The 21100-nt window shown below is 39.1% G+C and overlaps 1 protein-coding gene across 1 annotated transcript in view; it reads left to right on the top strand.

The window, feature by feature from the left end:
* LOC145392389 (protein FAM76A) overlaps positions 1–19716 on the top strand; it is a 43757-nt gene extending 24041 nt beyond the window's left edge. Inside the window, exons 4-7 of the mRNA XM_080266791.1 lie at positions 7539–7675; positions 11800–11878; positions 15995–16141; positions 19403–19716. Coding sequence (XP_080122917.1) covers positions 7539–7675; positions 11800–11878; positions 15995–16141; positions 19403–19633 — 594 coding nt within the window. The 3' untranslated portion in view covers positions 19634–19716. The remainder of the gene's footprint in view (positions 1–7538; positions 7676–11799; positions 11879–15994; positions 16142–19402) is intronic.
* The last annotated feature ends 1384 nt before the right edge of the window (positions 19717–21100 follow it).

Raw genomic sequence — 21100 nt, forward strand, 5'->3', positions numbered from 1 at the left:
TATTAGAGGGATTACTGTATGTATATATATATATATATATATATAATAGATAGATATATACACACAAATGTGGGCAATTGTGTGTGTGTGTATGCGTCAATGCAAGATCGTGGAAGCAGAGTGAGAGAAGAGTTCAGGACAAATGTGGAAGTGTGCATGGAAAAGTTTGGAAGGAATGACAGTGTTTTTGATCGGTGATATGAATGGTAAAGTAGGGAATGTGAAGGTGAATGGAATAGCTGGTGAGTGGGGCGTGCCTGCTGTGATAGATGAGAATGGCAGTGTAATAGTGGACATTTGTGCTGGGAGGGGGTTGGTGATAGCCAATACCCTCTTCAGCCACAAAATGATCCACAGGTATACATGGCGAGTGATGAGATGGGTGAGTGGTGAACTGAATGAAAGGAAGGCAATGATTGATTATGTGTGTGTGGACGAAAGGATGCGAAAATGTGTAATGGATGCAAGAGCTTATAGAGGTTGGGGGAGTGGACTTTCTGACCACTACTTGGTGGTGGCCAGAATCAAGGTCCAATTAAGATGGAGAAATAGAAGAAGGGAAGGATGGGAAGAAGGAGTATTTGTAAGGAGAGTGGAAAGGTCACAAGAGGATGAGAATAAGGCAGAGTATAAGAGAGAAATGAAGGAACGATTGGGCAAATATGAATTGGAGCAGATGGGGGACGTAGAAGGTGTGTGCAGGATATTCACAGAAGAAATATGTGCAGCATGTGATGTGGTGTGTGGGATGAAGAGAAGACGGAGGGCCGTGCAAGGAACAGCATGGTGGAATGAAGAGGTGAGACAGGCTGTGACACAAAAGAAGAAAGCATACAATGAATGGATGAGAAGTAGGAGTGTGGAAGAAGTTGAGAGGCGGAAGAGAGAGTTATATGTAGAAAGAAAGAGAGAGGTGAAAAGATTAGTAAGAGAGAGTAAGAAGAGAGCGGATGAGGAACTTGGAAGGAACTTGAGTGTAAAGTGGAGGGACTGTAAGAAAATGTTCTGGAATGAGGTGAAAAGAGTAAGACAGGGTGGAAGTGAAGTTAGCTGGGGAGTGAAAGATATAAACGGTAGATTACTAGTGGAGAAGGGAGAAAAAGTGAGCAGATGGAGAGAACACTTTAAGAAATTGTTGGACATTGAGAATGGAAACAATGTGAGTATAAGTGGCTGGGGAATGGCTGGGAGAAGGAGGGAGGTGAGAAGACAGGAAGAAATCAGTAGGATAGAAGTTGTGGAAGCAGTGAAGAAAGTTAAACTGGGGAAAGCACCAGGAATTGATGGAGTGTGTGGTGAAATGCTGAAGCATGGGGGAGAGATAGTAGTAGAATGGATGTGGATAATGTGCAGATTGGCCTGGGAGGAAGGTAGTCGCAGAGGATTGGAAGTCAGGTATAATTATTCCCTTGTACAAAGGAAAAGGGTGAAAAAGAAGTGTGTGGTAATCATAGGGGCATTTGTCTTCTTAGTATAATAGGAAAAGTGTATGGTAGGATACTTATTGACTGAGTTAGAGAAAGAACAGAGGAATTAGTTGGAGAAGAACAGGGAGGCTTTAGGAAGGGAAGAGGTTGTGTAGATCAGATATTCATTCTTAGATCTTTAGTGGAAAAGTTTTTAGAGAAGGGAAAGAAGTTGTATGCAGCTTTCATGGATTTGGAGAAAGCATATGACAGGGTGGATAGACAAGGATTGTTGAAAGTATTAAGAATATATGGAGTAGATGGGAAGCTGTTGAGTGCTGTGAAGAGTATGTATGTGCTAAGGCTGCAGTGCATGTGGATGGTGAACTGAGTGAATTTTTCTCTTTGAAGGTTGGGTTGAAACAGGGATGTGTCATGTCTCCATGGTTGTTCAATCTGTACATGGATGGGGTAATAAAAGAGGTACAAGGTAGGGTAGTGGATGTTGGAGTGGCCCTGGTGAGAGAGGGTAGTGTTTGGAAACTCCCTGTACTGTTGTTTGCAGATGATACTGTGTTGTTGAGTGAAGACGAAGGAGAGCTGTAAGGCTTGGTGGATGAGTTTGGGAGAGTGTGTAAGAAACGAAATCTAAAGATGAATGTAGGGAAGAGTAAAGTGATGGTCTTTGAGAGAGGTGAAGTCAGTGAATGTTCAGCGAGGTTGGATGGTGAGGAATTGGAAAATGTGAGTACGTTTAAGTACTTGGTAGTGTGATGAGTAAGGATGGAAGTTTGGAGAGTGAAGTGCTTGAAAGGGTACAGCAGGGAAGAAAGGTTGCTGGTTCCTTGAAAGCAGTGATAAGAAGCAGAGAAGTGAGCATGGAAGTGAAAAAGTTACTACATGACAGTATTGTGATACCAACTCTGACATATGGAAGCGAAGCTTGGACGTCGTTGGAAGGACACAAGTCAAGAGTGAGAGCAGTGGAAATGAGTTATTTAAGAGGAGCCTGTGGAGTCACATGAAGAGACAGGCTGACAAATGAGGATATAAAGGAGCTTTGTGGTGTGGATGTGGATGTGATAGGAAGCATTAGGAGGAATACACTGAGGTGGTTTGGCCATGTGGAGAGGATGGAGGGTGAAAGACTGACGAAGAGAGTGTATGTGAGTGAGGTGGAGGGGGGAAGAGGGAGGGGGTGGCCGAGGATGAGATGGAGGGATGGGGTGGAGAGGTATATGAGAGAGGGGTGTGTGAGTTGGGAGCGGGGCAGTGAAATGGCATGGGACAGGGCGACGTGGAGGTGATTTGTTTGTGGCCATCCTGAACGGGATTGAGGCATCTGGCAATAGATAGATAGATAGATAGATATATATATAATACATACACTGTAAGACCTCACTATAACGGACCAATTGGGGCCCAAACCATTCCGAGAAATGCAAAATTCCAATAAAAGCGGCATCCGGATTTCCCCTGCTAACTCGGACTTTTTCCGATATATCAGACATTAGTCCGGACCTCAGGAACGGTTTTTAAACCGTTTTGACTACCATTCTGGTACTGTACCATTATAACTTCACTAAATTAATCAAATGGTATTTTATATATCATAATACTGTACTGTACACTGATAAACATGTTTTTTATTTACTTTATTGTGGTGAACATTGCTGAAGTGGTCAGGCAGTCCGGACTGCTTCTGGCTTTATCAGACTTTTTCCGTTATGTAGGAATTTAGTCTGGTAGCTCCTCGAGTCCGATAAAAGCGAATTTTGGTCTGGTGAAGTCCGTTATATCAAGGTTTTACTGTATATCTTTACAGTAAAACCTCACTGTAATGGAGTAATTTGGGGCCCGAGCCATTTCACAAAAAACAAAAGTCCGATAAAAGCGACATCTGGACTTCCCCCGTGCTAACCCAGATTTTTTTATTAAATATCAGACATAAGTCCAGATCGCACCAACGGTTTTTCAATTCCATTGCAGTACTGTACTGTATTCTACATTCACAGCAATAGTCAAGTGGTCTAATATTTGTACTTTATATAATAATACAGGGTACTGTACTGTACACTGATAAACATGTCTTTATTTGCCTTATTGTGGTGAACATAGCTGAAGTGGTCAGGTAGTCTGGCTTGATCGTACTGTTTCTGATATACGAGAATTTAGTCTGGTCGGCTCCTTGATTCCGATAAAAGGAATTGCGGTATATTGCAGTCCGTTACATTGAGGTTTTACTGTACAGTGTATATTTATATATATATATATATATATATATATGTATGTATGTATATATATGTGTATGTATGTATTTTTTTTTTTTTTATGCGAGGAAGAAGGAACCAAAGGCCATGAGCCCGCAGTAACAGTTCCCTCCAAGAGAAAAACAAAATACAATACAGTAGAACCCCGGAATTCGTTCACAATTCGTTCCTGGAGGGTGTACGAGTTGCGAATTGTTCGAAAACCGAATCATTTTTTTCCACAAGAAGCAATTTAATTTGCATTAATCCATTCTTTAGTATGGATGAAATGGTAGATATCACCATACTATAATGAATGGCAAGATCGGAGACTCGGGTTCCACTTTCAAACTTTGCAGTGAGTTCTTATTTCAGCTCAGTTGTTGTTTTCACTGCTTTACTTTTAGCTTCATCTGACTTACAAATCTTCTTAGGGCCCATGATTATGTACAATTTTCTATCGAAAATACGTAATTCATCACAATATTTAATCGAGCTTGTATGGCTGATGCATAGCTGGCAGAAGACAAAGCCAGACTGGCGACCACGTGGCACCTACGACGCTGCATCTCTTAGTGCGAATGACAGGTCACTGTACGAAAACTGGAGCGATTTTTGGGCAAAAAAGCTGTACGAAAACTGAGTTGTACGATTTCCGGGGTTCCACTGTGTATATATATATATATATATATATATATACATACACTGTGTATCCATCTACCTATCATCCACTCCTATGCTGCCCCATGGGGAGTGTAGGAGCCCAGGGCTAGGTATGTTGATTGTGACATTTACTGTACTATATTCTGAAACAAGGTCGATATACTGTAATATGGTTTTAGTTGGGATAGGGAGGGTGCCCTTGACCAACAAACCTAAAATATATTTAAAGAAAAAAAATCTAACTGTAAAAAATGTTAACTATTTAGGCTGTATTTCACAAAGAAAGTTACCACTCCACTTAAAATTACTCACTGCAGGATTTGTTATGCACTTGCGCTGTTATTTGGTGATAGTATTGGTATTTCAATGGCCTTTCATGCGCAAAATGAAATGAAAGGCAGACAATAATAGGAAGTGTGGTAGGTGGGGGTGCTCACCATCCACTCACTCGATGTAGTGCTACTCTCGGGTGACTGCCCATTCCTCTTTTCCTTCCTTCTTTCCTTCCTCCGTCTTCTGTCTTTCTTTCCATCATTCTTTCCTCTTCTATCTGTCTATGGATGAATACACTGAGTGATAAGCCAAATGGTTTCTTGTACACCAGGAAACCATTTACCATGCTGGATGGTAACCATACAACCAGATTATGGCACCTGGTGGTTTATTGGGTAATTAAGGCATTCCAGCTGGATTGTGCCTGTGCAAGTTTATATCCAAGGTGTGGTTGGGGTTTATTGCCCATGTAATGCCACTCAGGGATGAGTGAGGCTGGTCACTCTCATCTTAAATGTCAGGACCAACTTGCCTAGCCCAGGGCTCCTACACTTCTCATGGTGCAACACTGGGTTAGATGATGATGATGATGATGATGTAAACACTGGGTGGCCATTTTGACTCAGACAGGTGAGTGGGAGCCACTGTCATCAGCTGGCTGGGAGGTAGTGTACCCAGATTAAACATGATTTCCCAGTCACAAGTTTCAGTTTTTCACATGCAGAAAGTTATAACTTCCCTTAATATTGCATGCTGCACTATTTCTTAAACTTTCACATTGTTATTTGGTGATAGCAGTTGCCTTTCATGCAGAAAATTGAATGAAAGGAAGATGATCACAGCAAATGTAAACACTCGGTGGTGTTCTTGGCTCAGTTAGCTGACTGAGAGGAATCAGTTTATTTAATTCGTGATCGTTACACCATTGTTATCCCGAAAATGGTTCTAACTTTTTGTTCATCATCATAGCGATTTATTGCACAGCGAACAGTCGTATAACAGGATCTGACTGTGTGTGTGTGTGTAATAAGTAGACACTTGTTATAGTGAACCTCAGTATAATGGATTTTGGATTTAACGAATGCCTAAGAGTGTTGAACTTTCATCGGATATAATGAACAAAATGTCTTTAAATGGGGCGCAGTGGATTGCTGTACATGTGTTCCCTACCTATTTTGCTCCAACTTGGTCTGAAATTGCCTTCTCCCCTTCGTGATTGCCGAGTTGTAATAACAGTACCGATGGTAGGTACTGTACAACTGCATAAGAATAATGTCGTCAGAGTGAAAAGACAGATTTGGATTGCCGATCTGTTACCTCCACCAGTGAAGTTGGATAGAGGTTGCACGACTCATGTGTGTTTATTATTTATGTACAAAATATTCCAAAAAAGTTATCGTATTTTAATGAAATGTGATGAATAGGTGGGCAGTGGGTCAGTGTAAGAGTTTATTAGATTTTGAGGTGGATCCTCTCCGTACGTGTCAAGTGGGTTGGTGGAGGGTTAGTGCCCCTCCCTGTAAAACAAATAACTCAGAGTCAAATGGCCACCCTGTACGGGATTATGGCATCTGGCAATAGATAGATAGATAGGTGGATCCAGATCCAGGTGAGGGAGTAAATCATAAATTTCATTGGTGTCAGTGGAGGTATGTGCTTTCTGAGAGTGTGTAATAGGGCAGATTAAGACTGTAGAATTGACCAATTGACTATACGAGACCAAAAAAATATTCAAGGAGAGGAATTACTCCCAAAGTTTTATTGTCCTTGGTGGAAGTATTCACTCACATGAGGACTGTCTAGTTGTTAAAGTACATTGTTACCCATATATTATTAGGATTTGTTTTTTTAAATTACTTGCACCTCTTAATACTTAAATCTTTCAGTGTCCATAATGCATACTGAGATATATAAGGCATTTACAGGTAATTGCTTTTTTGAGATACTCCTTGTGTGCTTTAAAAAAAATGCCATGTGACAACATAATTGTCATGTACCCTCTTGAAGCTTTTGGTTTTCCCCCTACTTCTTTTTTTTCTTTCTTTCTTACTTTCTTTAATGCAAAGTACATGAAGTTTGGTACTGTTTTATAGTTATGATAGTTTAAAACAGATTGGAGTCTCATCACATGTCTGATGTTTTCCAGTTGCATTACCTACTGTCTGTATACAGTACTTAATAGTTTAGAGTCTCATCACATTTCTGATATTTTCCAGATGCATTATGTACTATACTTAAAACTTGTGGTAGTGATAGTTCAAGATAATAGTGTATATGTCTTTTAAGATAGTCATGTGCCAGTAGTCTGCTGTAGGGATATATTATAAGTGTATAATCACATGTGGAATAAAGTACATCTTAAAGGACTGTTGTATTTGCTTAGTACTTAATATTTGTCATAGTGAGGAAATATTACTTGAGTGTTTTTAGAACACATAATATGTATTACATTTTATGTGTCCACTATTTGATCTCAGTCCTCCAGAGAAGAACAGTTTTGAACTTGTATATTTTCCAACCACATCTTCATAAGCAGGAACTTCCTTTGTAATTATGTATTTGGCACAACTTGTACTCAGCCTCAGTAAGTATGTTAAGTATAGTTGTTCTAATTGTATCTTTCTCTTCTTACATTTTTAGTTAAATCCTTTTTACTTTATGCTCGTTGTTAGCACTTATTGTACCAGTATCAACTAGCTATCTAGTATTTCGTTATATAGATGTTGCATGATGGAACAAGGTATGGCTACGAAACCAGAGGTCGGGGGGAAAAAAAAGTTAAAATGAATCTGGCTTTGCTATTCTTTTCACCAATACTTACGTCCTTGTAATGTTATGATTTTTGTATAATGACTTTTGATATGATAATAAGAAAATTTGTTCCATATAATGTATATTATGTTTATGAACGCTAGCAGTTTCTTATATTTATTCTGTGCTGATGCAGGTTGATGGGAAGCTGTTATGTTGGCTGTGTACCTTATCATACAAGAGAGCACTTGCTAAAACTAAAGTGACAGACCCAGCTCGCCATTCGCATATCAAGCTTGGGTCACGCTCAGGCCACCACAAGGACAAGGAGAGGTGGGTGGGCAGAAGGTAGTATGGTAGGTCGTAATTCTTAAGAAGCATTTCCTGAGGGGTGGTATGATAGCCTTGCCATGGAGAGGGAGGTCGTAATTCTTGAAAAGACTTTGATAGAAGGTAGTATGGCAGATATTTAGAAGTAGAATTATATGAGAGGGATGGCATTGATGATGAAGGATGGAGTATGTCAAATCTGATGTATGAAGATGATGCAGTGCTGCTCGCAAATACTGTACCATTGTGTACTGGAGCTTGGTAGACTGGTGGAGAGTGTTGTAGATGTTTATTAGCATTGGGCCTTATAAGCAATGTAGATAAGAGTACAGTGATGGTTGTTAAGAGAGAAGGAAACTCCTAGTGTGGTGTTACAGTGAATGGGGAAGGACTTGAATTGCTGAAAAATTCAAGTGCATGGGTTCAGTGATAGAAAAAGAGATGAATGTGCACAAGAAGTGGAAAGTAGAGTGGCATGGAAAAGGAGACTGACTGGCACTATGAAGACCATGGTAAGAAGCAGAGATATGAATGTGGTGACTGGAAGAGGCACGTGAATGTTTCAGTGCCTACTGTAACATGCAGATGTGAGACAGTAAATATGGCTTGAAAATGAAAAGTCGAGAAGAAGAGCAGTGGAGATGGTACTGTTGAGGAATATGTATGTAGTGTGGAGAGTGGGTAGGATAAGGAATAATGCGATTCGTAAAAGGTGCTGAGTAAGGAAGTCTGTGAACACTAGAGCTGAAGAGTGTGTATGTAGATGTCATAGTTATGTGGAGAGAATGGACTGGTTTATTTATTTATATCTTTTTTTAAGTATGCAATTTATTTGGGTGTAAAATGTGCTGAATTATCCTATGATACAGTTAATATGACAAACCAGAGTAAAAATTTGGAGATATAAGCCTTCAAAGTTGCACAAAAAGAGGTTGATGGCAGCGCGAGCCTTGAGTGGCTGTGACGTCATAAACCCGCCAGGCCCGGAGACAAAACAAGGCTGTGATCCACAGCTAAGTTGTGTGATTGTGGTTCTGCTGATTAGTCAAGCTTTGCTTCATCATGGCCAAGTCAGCAGATAACCACCTTCAGTGCTTTGCTCCACTGTGCAAGAACACAAGTAGAATCACTATCTATCTATATATGTACCTAGGCTGCTTCCCCCAAGGAAAGGGAGGTAGTCAAGACAGGGTGACACACTCCCAATGTATTCATCCACTCAAAACACATCCTTTCGCATCTTAGCCCCCAAGGGGAGAAGGGACAGATCCTCACCGCACGAGGGTCGACTGCGCAGTACAGTCAGTGACATCCACAGCAGAGCTAGTTTACCCCTGCCCCATCATAATGGACTCATTCCCTTACATGCACCTGACTTGATCAGCTGATCAGACAAAATGTGGGAGAATATCCCCTCAGGGCTGCGTCATCATTTATTCATTCACAGTTTCTCTCCATTCATTTCTGTCACACATAGCCACTCTAACTTGCTCAACAGACATCCCTCTCACATCCAATGTTCTCTTCACGCTGTTCATCCATCCTTTTCGTAGTCTTCCTCTCAGCCTTACACCTCTCACATCAGATCTAGTTATCTTTTTTGCCAGTTGCTCCTTATCCATTCTCTCCATATGCCCAAACCATCGCAACACCCTCTGCTCAACTTAATCACACCAGAAAAAAAGATTTATCTCTGTTCTAAGAGACATGAAAACCAGGAAGCTATGATGGCGAATAGTGTGTCGGTAGTACCCGATCACAAAGGGAAATTCCTACTGTTGTGAAGGAGTGCGAGGAAATATTGAATCAACACCTTTAAATGGAAAATATTAAAATTTTTATCACCACGTAGGTTCATGAACACTAATATCCTTTCAGAAATTTATGCTTAATATGACTCTTAATTAAAAATCAGGTTTCAAAGTTAAAACGTCCTAAAAGTTAGCAGATATTTACCCTTCCGAGCACCAACTCGCATTGACAGACCTCCATTTTGCTTAAATATTGATTTAAAGTACAAATATATATATTTGCATTCTAAATCAATATTTGCATAAAACAGAAGTCTGTGAAGGTGATTTGTCAACCTAGAGGTAAAACATTTACGCTGACTTTAGCAAATTTTTGCTCTGAATCCCGAATTTTTAGTAATTACGAAGTTAAACACAAGTTTTTGACCAGTTTTCCGATGATTAAGTGTTTACGAATCTATATGGTGATAAAATTTGTAATAGCCTAACATACACAGCTTAACCTAACCTAACAGTCACCTGCCAAGCAAAACCAACCCTAACTTTGGCTTAAGCCATTGGTAGGGATGTGAAAATTTTATTCTCCAGATCAGACTGGCTGTTACTGAAAGAAAGGTTCAAACATCATCAGTACATAATACCAAGAAATCAGATAACCAGATACTTCACAGAGGTCTAGCTGTCCATGGTCAGGCCTATCTAGGGGGAAAAAACATTGAAATATTTCAATCTTTGTGACATCTTCCCAATGTATTACTTCCCAATTCCAGGTCTATATGCCCCTGGAGTCAGGACCTAGCAATACTCATGCTGATTTAGTCATGAGTCACTTCATTACAACCACTTTATCAGATCTAATCTCTGGGCTGCCGAGCTGACCTACAGGTACCTGGTTGTCATAAGGTTTGCTATAACTACTAGTCTCTCCAAAACCAGCAAAACTCTTCACTAAAGCACAGACATAGCATATTTCATCTTTAAGAGAGCAGTCACACTATATCTTACATACCTAACCAGATAGTAACAGCTGAAAATAACAGAAATCTCACCTGTACTGAAGTATGATTCCCAGACATTTTTGTGAATGGCGGTCAGCTGTGGCTTTGGTATGGTTTGTGATGGCACATCGAGGGTGCGTGTTTCGCAGTAGGTACGATAATCTCTCTCTCTCTCTCTCTCTCTCTCTTTTTTTTTTTTTTTTTCCCCCTCATGTTAAACCAGAGAGAAAAAATAATGATATTCCAATGACTACGTGTGACCCTCTTATTATTTTATGCATCTTGTACACTACCGTCAGCCAATCCATTGGTGTGAATGGTGATGAAAAGGATATATCAGTGAATCTGAAGGTGAGAGGTGTGATAGGCTAAGAAGATGGTATGGTAAGTGATTATATAAGATAGACAGGTATGGAAGCTGATGAATCTAGGGAACTGACAAGGGATTGAGCTGGCTAGATGAATTTTGTATGGAGGGGTATATAACCAAGATTTGGCACCCCTTTTTAACTTGACAGTCATCAGATTGACTATGTATGATAGGTAAAAGTGAAGCTACATGTGAAGTAAGTGAGCTTGTGTCTGTACATATTAATATTGAAGAGTGCAAAACAATTGGGAATGAGGGTTGTGGGATGTTTATGTATTATCATAGTGATATCTAGAGGGTTAGATAGCTATTGATAGTTTATTAGAAAAGTAGAGAATAAGTGATACTAATAATTTTGTTATACATTGTCATATTTATGTCATTTTTAATTAGCACATTTGGAAAAGTGCAGTGTTAGGGCACTGTAGACATAAAAGTATAATGTGGCTTATTGAACATGGGTATAATTGCTTAGTAATCTGTGTTGTAGTAAGCTAATGTATGGCATTTTTGTAAGTAAAAATTGTAATAATAAATTTTGTTGGGTTGGAAAGCCCCACTCAGAGTGACAACCTTCCTTATGTTTAATTCCCATTGGATGACTGAAGAGTTGTCTGGTCATGTAATGTCACTGGGGGACTAGTCTGATCATCTGCCTTTTAGTGTACTGGACTGGTTGCCTAGTGTTGGACCCCAACATCTCAGGGCGGGGAAATGGAAATGGGATGGGTGCTTTTTTAGTCTTGGTATTCCCTTCAGTGTCATGAAGAAGGGTGCCTGATTGCTTTTCACTCTTAGTTGGCCTAAAATTACATTCTTCATGTTGAATGCCCACAAACGATTAACATAGAATACAGTGCTAGTCATGAAGAAGCATTGTCCTTTTTTGCCATAGGCTACATGGAATGAGCTGCAAAAGGACAAAAATCTCTACCAAGTTAAGGTGAAAGATTTATAAGTTTACCCATAAGCCATTTGGGTTTGACATGTTACTCTTTGTTCCTGCAGACATAAACTGAGTGGGCACAACAAGCGACCGAACAGGCCTGATGTGACGAAGATACCACAGGAGGAACCCCCAGCAAAGGTACCACAGTAGCCATGTGTCCTGTAGGGTAACCCACCGCTGGCGTGTACAGTTGGCCATCAGTCTAATCAGATGACAAACATCTACAGTATTTCTTTGTGAAGATCTTAAGTTATTTTTATTTTACTTCCTCATCCATGTAGATGTACAATACTGTACTGTATTTTGATTTACTGGGAGGATATTTACCCATTTTCACTACACCACTTTATTTATTTATTGTTTTTATTTGTTAATTTTTTCAAATGCATTATTTGTGATTAAGATTGGCCACCTTTACTTTTGTCCAGCAGTGTTTGAGGAGTAAGTTATGGATTGAAAGTTGTGGCCAGGGCATTGCCAAAAAATATTAGTTTATCCTTAATTCATACCTGGTGCATTTTGAATTAGCACCAGGTATGCAAGGACACAGCATACTCCCAGTATTCTAACTTACATATCTGGTCTTTGATTCTCACTGTTCAACTCCTAATATTTTATTTGATTGTCATATACATGTATCATTAAGTCCTTTCACATGAAGATTTAATTTCCTGAGAACAGATGAGTACAGTGCTTATAGTTTTATTGTAATAGAGGTGAATGTTATTGCGAGACAGGAATTGTTTAACTGGACTACATCCAAAAATTGCATTTTGCCAGGAAGCAACTCGAGTACAGTCCACTGCACTCATGAAGCCACATACTTTTTCAGCATTAGGTATTGTTATCAAATATACATTAATGATTCATTTGCACTGCACCTCAATTGTCGGAGGAGTTGTGGATTATACCGTGTAAATGGGGTCAGGAATCTTCAGGAAGCTTTGAACGAGTTTTTATGATGGCAGTGAAGCATGTGTAAGGGTAAATGGACATCTAAGTGAATGGTTCACGATTGGTGTGGGCGTGCAACTGTGTTGTGTGGTGTCCCCGTGGTTGTTCAATATACTGTATATATATGGATGGGGTGATGAGAGAAGTAAAGACACAAGTAATGGAGAGAAGGACGGCATTGGTAATGAATGGTGATGGATGGAATACCTCAAATTTGTTGTATGCTGATGATGCAGTACTACTTGCAAATACCGCACAAGAACTCAGTAGACTAGTGCAGAGTTTTGCTAATGTCTGTGAGCGTCGTGCCGTGAGAGTAAATGTAGAAAAGAGTAAAGTGATGGTTATTGAGAGAAAAGGTGAATCCCAGTGTGATGTTACAGTGAATGGAGAGAGACAGGAATTGGTGAGAGTTCAAATACCTGGGTACAGTGATAGAAAAGGGAGGAAAGTGTGCAAAAGAAGTGGAAAGTAGAGTGACACAAGGAAGGAAAGTAGCTGATGCAATGAAGGCCTTGATAAGAAACAGAGGCTTGAATGTTGCAGCTGCATGAGGCTTACATAAAGGAGTGTTAGTGCCAACTTTAACATATGGGTGTGAGACTATGGTGTGGCATGCAAACAAAAAGCCAAGAGTGAGAGCAGTAGAGATGGTACTGCTGAGGAATGTGTGTGGAGTACGAGAGTGGATAGGATACGAAATAATGTGATTCGTGAAAGATGCAGAGTGAGGAAGTATGTGGACACCGGAATCGAAGAAAGTGTACTGAGACGGTTTGATCATGTAGAGAGAATGGATAACAATAGAGTGGTGAAAAAGGTATATCTGAGCAAGTTTGAAGGAGGAAGGAGGCGACGTAGGCCAAGGAGGGGGTGGAAGGATATGGTGGATGAGTGTGTGAGGAAGAGAGATGTGGAAGTCGGTGAGGTTAGGGAACTGACGAGATCGAGCTGGCTGGATGAATGTTGTGAGAAGAAATGTATGGTCAGGGATTTGGCACCCCTTTAACATGACAGCATCCGGATTGACACTATGGGATGTGTTTATGTGAAGCTTCAGAATGTGGTGAATGTTTTTGGCGTATCAGATAGAGCCAGGATTCCGTGGGCTTGAATGATAAGTGAATGGAAGCGTGGCCCATTGGATGGGCAAACTTAGGCTGTCTGGATGTTGCCTCTCCTCACCCTGCGCTAGGGTGGGAAAGGAGGTCCAAATGATGATGACAGGGCTCTTGTTTGGCAAGCCACAGCTCGCAAATGCGTGTATTTTTTCTCTTCGGTGAATAAATTTTACATGCAAGTCGCCATTTGGCGAGGAGAAAATACATCCACTTCAAAACCCAGTAAACTACAAAGTAAATAAATCTCACATAAATGAACAAAAAAGCACGTTGTGATCGATTATTAAATCTTTCCTTGTCACCATTGTGAATGTTTAAAACCTCATTATATGATTCAAATCATCACAATGTGTAATTAAATAATTTTTTGCTCATAAAATATTTCTGTCCATAGTCTGTTTGGCTATTAAAAATTTATTTGGCTCATAAATCTAAAACCTTAGGAGCCAAATGGCTCCCAACCATTGACAGTTAGCAAGAACCCTGAATGATGATACATTTGTTAAAGCGGTGCAGTAAAGTATAATATTGAGCAACCCAATTAATCCTTATGTTATCCTAGCTTTATAGCAGCCGTATAATCAGACGTACACAATATGTGCAAGTCAACCATAGTGGATGAACTGGTAAAGGATGAGATTTTTATGTTTTTGTGAATGATGAGGCAGAGATCTGTACTTATTATTAATTTGTCTTAAGCATTTTTTCAAGTACGGATGAGGGAATGTATACTGTACCTTTTACTGTAGTTGCTAATTCCCCTTTTACCCGACCAAAACTGGGCAACAGAAATACAGTTTATACAATTACTTTGTCAGTTAAGGTTGAACTTACAAATATTTTTGAATGCCCTGGACATTCTAATCTTTTTATTCCAGTGTCTGAATTAACTAAACTACTTGCAGCATATTGATAAGTATAATGTACTGTAATTAAGGTTTGATTATCTTCTACCTCAGGAAGTCGATGACTTAGATTCAGTGTTGTATCATTTTGAAGGATATTTGACTTTCTTAACCAGATCTTTGAAATGGGAACTGTCTAAATGTCGTAGTTTTCATAACCTGTGTACTGTACAAGTTAATGAAATATATAGCTAGAAAGCATCCAGTATCTTCTTCATAATTGCTGACCTCTTGCATTAGATGTGAAAATGTAGTTGGTGATCATTTATTCCGTGCTTGTTCTTGTCAACACTTACAGGTGTTTTTCGTGTTTCAGCTTGGGTTAAAAGATACTGACAAAGACACTCAGAGTATGGATAAACTAGACAATTTTAGTGCTTTGGTAAGTTAAAACTCATGGCAAAATTATCACAACTTCCAAATTATTCAGCGAAGAATGGGAATCATCCAAATGCAGTTATCTTTAGTCCAATGGTATTTTGTAAATTAGTGTTACAGTCAGTAACTTCATGAAGAGTTTTTTAGTATGTCTATCAGAATGTACCGGTAATATTGATTTCAACTTCTGGCACTATAATGGTAGCTGTTTTGGATACACAACTCATTTTTGTATATGCTTTCATTATTAGCAAGGCTTTCTGTGAATCATTTCTTAATTTGTTGTAACTGAAGTTGATCCTGGTGATACTCAGTTTTGTAACCATGCTATACTTCAAATTGTGCATGTTTAAAAAAAAAAAAATGCACAGGATTGAATTTATTTGAGTTTGTGACAAAAATTTTGCTAGATGATGATAACTAGCATCCTAACCATACTACATGTTATTTAGTGTGTTTAGGATTGTTAAAATGTCATTATTCCTTGCTACAGAATAATCACAGGGGAAGTATCAACGAAGATATTATTCTTTCACTACTTAAGTTCAGCATCTTCACCATGTGCTGTACAAGATGGATGACATCACTGTGTCTCACTGTACTGATAAAAAGTGTCATTGATTAAAAGGGTAGCGAGCTTTGACAATTTGGAATAAATTAAATTTCAGGGATGCTTGAATTATGGTTATAAGGGTTATATGTGGCTGTATGATTTAGTGTTTTGTGTCCTTTAATCAAATTTACTTGAACAATTGGTTAAGTTCCAGGGAAGGTCTTGCTTTTCTTCTAAGACAATATCAGTTGGTCTATATCACCCTGTTATTATTCTGCAACAGATTAAGTGGTGTGCAGTCTGTTTAATGTAGATTTGGCATTTTCCTTCCGTCTTCGACTAGGTATCACGAAATTCTGGTCCAGTGAGAGATAACGACCCAAGTACAGCAGATCAACTAGTTCTTATTACACAGCTGAGAGAACAGATCGCAAACCTAGAAAAGCAGCTGTCGGGGAAGGATGCTCAGTTGCTGGCCAAAGAAAAGCAGGTCTGTGCTTTTATCTTTTGTAACTGTTAACTTTTTTAATGAAGTTTATATCTACTACTGTAATAATGTATAGTAGTTTGTGCAGTTAAATTTTTATCAGATAACTACAAAGCTTAAATGAGTAGATTTGTAACAAATGCAAAATAGCTTTCAGTGTACCCATGTACTGAAGTAAAGACAGAAGTGAGTGGGGAAAAAATAAAATAAAATAAAATTGCTAACATTTAGGTATTATTTGTAAGAACACTGATAGAGAAGGAAAGGCATACAGTACACCCTCGATATAAAGAACTAATTGATGCCAGACCCATGACGTTAAAGTCAAACTCCATGTTGTTTGGTAAATTCCCAGGCTTCGTGGCTTGTACTTAACAAATGTCGCTAAATATAGAGTGTTGTTGGGCTGTACAGTCGTACACGGTAGCAAACAGCAAGGTCTTAATGTCTCTTTAGCTCAATAAGTGCTCTATTTATGGCTCTTCTCATGATGCTGGTCACCCAGAGATTGATGGGGTGTTCTGCAGGATCCAGAGGAGTATGGATGTGTGTGCGTGTGTTCTCTCACGTTTCTATTTTCTCTTTCTGCTTTTTTTTTATCCTGTCTCTTCCCATCTTTAGTTGGGTAAAAAAAAAAGTGATAGAATAATAATGATGAAAGTGAATTATTTTTCTTTTGTAGGAGGTTATAGATTTAGTGTTTGCAGTAAGGCAGAATGTGGAGAAAGTATATGTAGAGGATAGGATTTTACAGTAATGGATCAAGGAGATACAAAAGTAAATGACTGTAAGAGAAAGAGAGGTATTGAGGTTGATGATGCCAGGAAACTGACAGGGGACTTAGATGATTGGACAAACTGTGTAAGGAGCAGCACATGACAAGGGCTTGGCTCCTGTTTTTTTAATGAGTCATCTGATGACTCGTATTGGGTAGGTAACATGAAGCATTTCTGTTAAAAAATAATGATAAAAAAGTAAGGACTGTGGGGTCATCAGAATCACAGAACTTGAATGTTGAGCTAATGAATGAGTGGCCCTTTTCACAGGCATTTGATTGGTTCTTCCTCCATTATGTTTTTAATCTCTGCCTTCAGGAATCTACCGCATCCCATCCATAGGTGGGAAGCAGAGGTTGGAATAGTGATGTTGAAATGAAATGAGTCAGGAAAAAGTATGTGACTAGATGAGTAAGGGTTAATTATAGAAGTTGTTTTAGAGTGAGACAAAAATGTGTAATATTTTCATGGTTTTTCAGTAGATGAGAGAGAAAATGTATGAGTTGTGGAAAATGGCGTGAGTAGCCTAGCCCCAGACCTTTGCACTATTCTGGGGGGGGGGGGTGAATAATAAATAGATAAGAATGGGGGAGGGGTTCGGTGATGAATAGTCAAATGTTAAGTATTTTAAATCTGAAGTATGCAGATGATACTGTGCTGCTACCACTTGCTTATACAGTAAAATACTCTCATTTGGCATCTTCGGGACCAAGCAGGTGCTGAAAGAGCAGAAACTGCTGAATGACTGGGAAGACTTGCCAGAAAGTTTCTAGCAATCATGGTTGGTCATCCCAATCCAATCACAGTGTCTAGCAAGTATTATTGGTCAACTGTAAGCACTGAATCGGCCTTCTGTTTCTTAACGTTGTATATAGTGGAAGAGCTTACACCGAAATCTTCCATATCTTTTTCCTAGGAACACCTGCCTTCAATTTTTTCAATAATTCCATTTTCTTGGTGATAGGCAGCACCTTGTGGGTACATTTTTTCACAACACCAGTAGGCTTTCCACTAGTAGAACCCATATCGCAACACAAGAACGAGATGATGGCCATAAAATAATACGAAAGCTTTTCAAACTTTTGAAAGGTCCTGCTCACAAAGCCAGACACTCACGAGTCATGATGGCCAACATCGTATGCAGTGTTGCAAACAGAAATCTTCACAAGTGCTGAGCTCAGCTTTAAAGTGCTCTTAAGCTGTAGGTGAGCTGTTTAAAGTTTCATGCTAAATTGAACTTCAAAATGTGCTAGATACAGAAGAAAATGTAATACTTACTGTATATGTACTAGATTATTATGAAAACTGCTAGATGTAGCGCCAGATTGGCCGATTTGCTCAGCATACGTGCCAGAAGAGCAGAGAACTTTCATAATGGGATTGTTTGTGAAAACCTCCGAAAGACTGGAAGTACTCGTGCCATTAGACCAGCTGCCAAATGAGAGGACTTTTACTTTATTGAGTATGGTAGGTTCTCTTTGGTTTAGAGCTTTGTAATTTCTGTCAGCAGAGTGGTTTGAAATTAAGTATAAATTAAATATGTGAAGGTTGTTAAGGGAGAGCTGGACCCTCTATGTACTGGTGAATGGAAAGAGATTGGAACTGGTGGGAGAGCTTTAGTGCCTTGTTGTAACAATTGAAAACAGAGGTGAATGTGTAAAGAAATGAAAAACAAATTGGCTCAAGAAATAAAGGTGACCAGTGCTATGAAAGCTTTGTTACAAAATAGAAGATGAAGTAGCCTATGAAGGCTGCAGGAAGACAACATAGTGCCAGCATTTGGCTTTGAGTCTGGTGTAACATGACTGTACAAGAGTGGCAGCAATAGAAATGGATAGTCAAGTAGTGTATGTTGGTAGATAATGTGGTTAATGTGAAGAAAAAGCACCCAAAAAATTTTGTGCATATGGTGGAGTTGGGATTCTTTAGGCATAAATGATAAAGTTAACTGAGTGTCAAGCACATCTTACTAACCATGCTGTAAATTGTCCCTGTGTCATGATTTCTTTTTCCTTGCTTATGAGCCTGGCCACACTCCACCCTTTGGTGGGAAAGAGGTCAAGATGATGATGATGATTAAGATATTCATGATAATATAAAAGAAGAATGGGGATTGAGAAGGTGGAGGATGTAATGAGTTTTAAATATCCCTTAGCTATACAGTGTGTAAAGTGGAAATGGGAAGTATAAGGTAAAACCATGTGAGAGATTGCTTCTTGAATAGTGTTCAGGGTAGATAGCCTAGAACTCAAGACATTGGAGACAGCGAGGAATAGATCTTGTCCTGTATGTGAGATGAGGTGAGCCACTTAATAGCTGAAAAACAAGAGAAGGAAAGTAGTGAGTACAGTATGAGATAGATGAATGGGGGGGACAGTATGCCCTCCCAGTAGAGTTAATTGGACTGGGAACTTGGTAATGAGATTAAATGGTAAGTAAAATGGTAAATGAAAAGGTAATTTTGTTCATTGTCATACCGCTGTTACAGATGACAGAGTTGAAGGCGTCACAGTTCACAGTGGAGCAAGAGATGCGTCAGAAGATGAAGAATGGAAGTCGGGAATATGACATTAAAATTGAACTTCTACAGAAGAAAATCAGGGACCAGAGCCGAGAGATTGCCTTACTAAGTAAGGGCAAGAAGAAGGAGAAGGGTGCATCAAATCTTTCAGCAACAGATGGAGGTTCCTCAGGCACTGACAGTCCCTCAGTTGGGTAGTGTGCTTCCTGGCTTAATCCTCATGTTTTCGTCAGTCTTCTGTCCATGTCCTTTCTCTGTACTGTAATCACCTTTTCCTTTTCTTTTACCACATATTTTCCTCAGTTTCCTGGCCATGTCTCTTACATATATTTATCTCTTCCTGTTCTTTTGCATGTCCAATAATTTTTTTATCATATTACAGCCACTCCCATTCTGTTCATATACTGTATTCATTTCCTATATCTCATTATTATATATTTAAGTTCTTGTTATAAGTTGCCTTTTTTCACATATATTTTCGGTAGTAACTCCTTATTAAATTTAAGAAAAATTGCCAGTTAAGTTCCCTGGTATCCTTTGAAGCAGATTTGCCTGTTTCACCCAATTTCCAGTGCTAGTTTTATGTAAAAAGCCAAGATATTTTAGAAGACATCCCTTGCACATAGCCGGGATTGTTTGTAGTTGTCTCAACGTTCTTTCATATAGCTGCAAGCCTTCATGTATAGTTGCAGCTCATCCCAATGTGTTTTTTCTTCCGTTTACTTTCCTTTTACACATCCCCCTGTGTTTTCCCTGTTTTCTCTCAGTTTTAAGTATCTTGGCCTCTGTTGTCATTGCCCTGTTACTGTTTTTCCAGTGGGTATCATATTTGCTGTCTGTCTGATATTATTATGTAATAGATATCCCTTACATCAAAATTTTAGATCTATATAAAACAACATGCAGCAACAGCCAATTGATCCTTTGGGGATCCTGGAGAGGCTGAGTTGAGGCTACCATAGTTCAGATCATTTATGCCATCCTGGAAATTTTTCAGGCCATCCCTTGGATTCAGTCTGTGGCACATTAACACATTCTCTCCTCAAATATGAGATCCCTATTAATCATATTTGGTGGGGGGAAATATTATTGAAAAAAAAAAAAAAAAAATGTGGGATAGGACATGTTTTTTCTTATTAATAGCATAATCATGACATTCATTCAGATACTTTTATAATATTGTGTTGCGATGAACTTGAATACTTATTTAGAGAAGTGTGTAAAAAGATAGTTTAATGTTAAGTTTGCCTCAAGGTGCAGATGGAATACTCATTAATGAGAATTTTAAATAGCAGTACTGTAGTTTATTGTGATAGGTCCTACAGCAGTTGTGACATCAAGGAAGATGAGATCCGGCTTAATTCATATGAGTTTTGTATAAATTGCATTTATGCACAGTTGGTTTGGAATATGCAGTTTCATTCATTCATTCATCATCTAATCCTTTGTTGCCCCATGAGGAGCTTATGAGCCCGGGGCAAGGCAAGTTCGTCCTGATATGTAAGACGAGAGTGACCAGCCTCACTCATCCCTGAGTGGCATTACATGGACAATAAAAACCAACCACCCCTTAGATATAAACCTGCACAGGCTCAGTCTGATTGAAGTGTCTTAATTACCCACTACACTTCCAGGAGCCATAATAGGGTTATATGGTTACCACCC

Source organism: Coenobita brevimanus, chromosome 22, assembly GCF_032717465.1.
Source record: "Coenobita brevimanus isolate Jiangsu-jjx chromosome 22, ASM3271746v2, whole genome shotgun sequence".
NCBI lineage: Eukaryota > Metazoa > Arthropoda > Malacostraca > Decapoda > Coenobitidae > Coenobita > Coenobita brevimanus.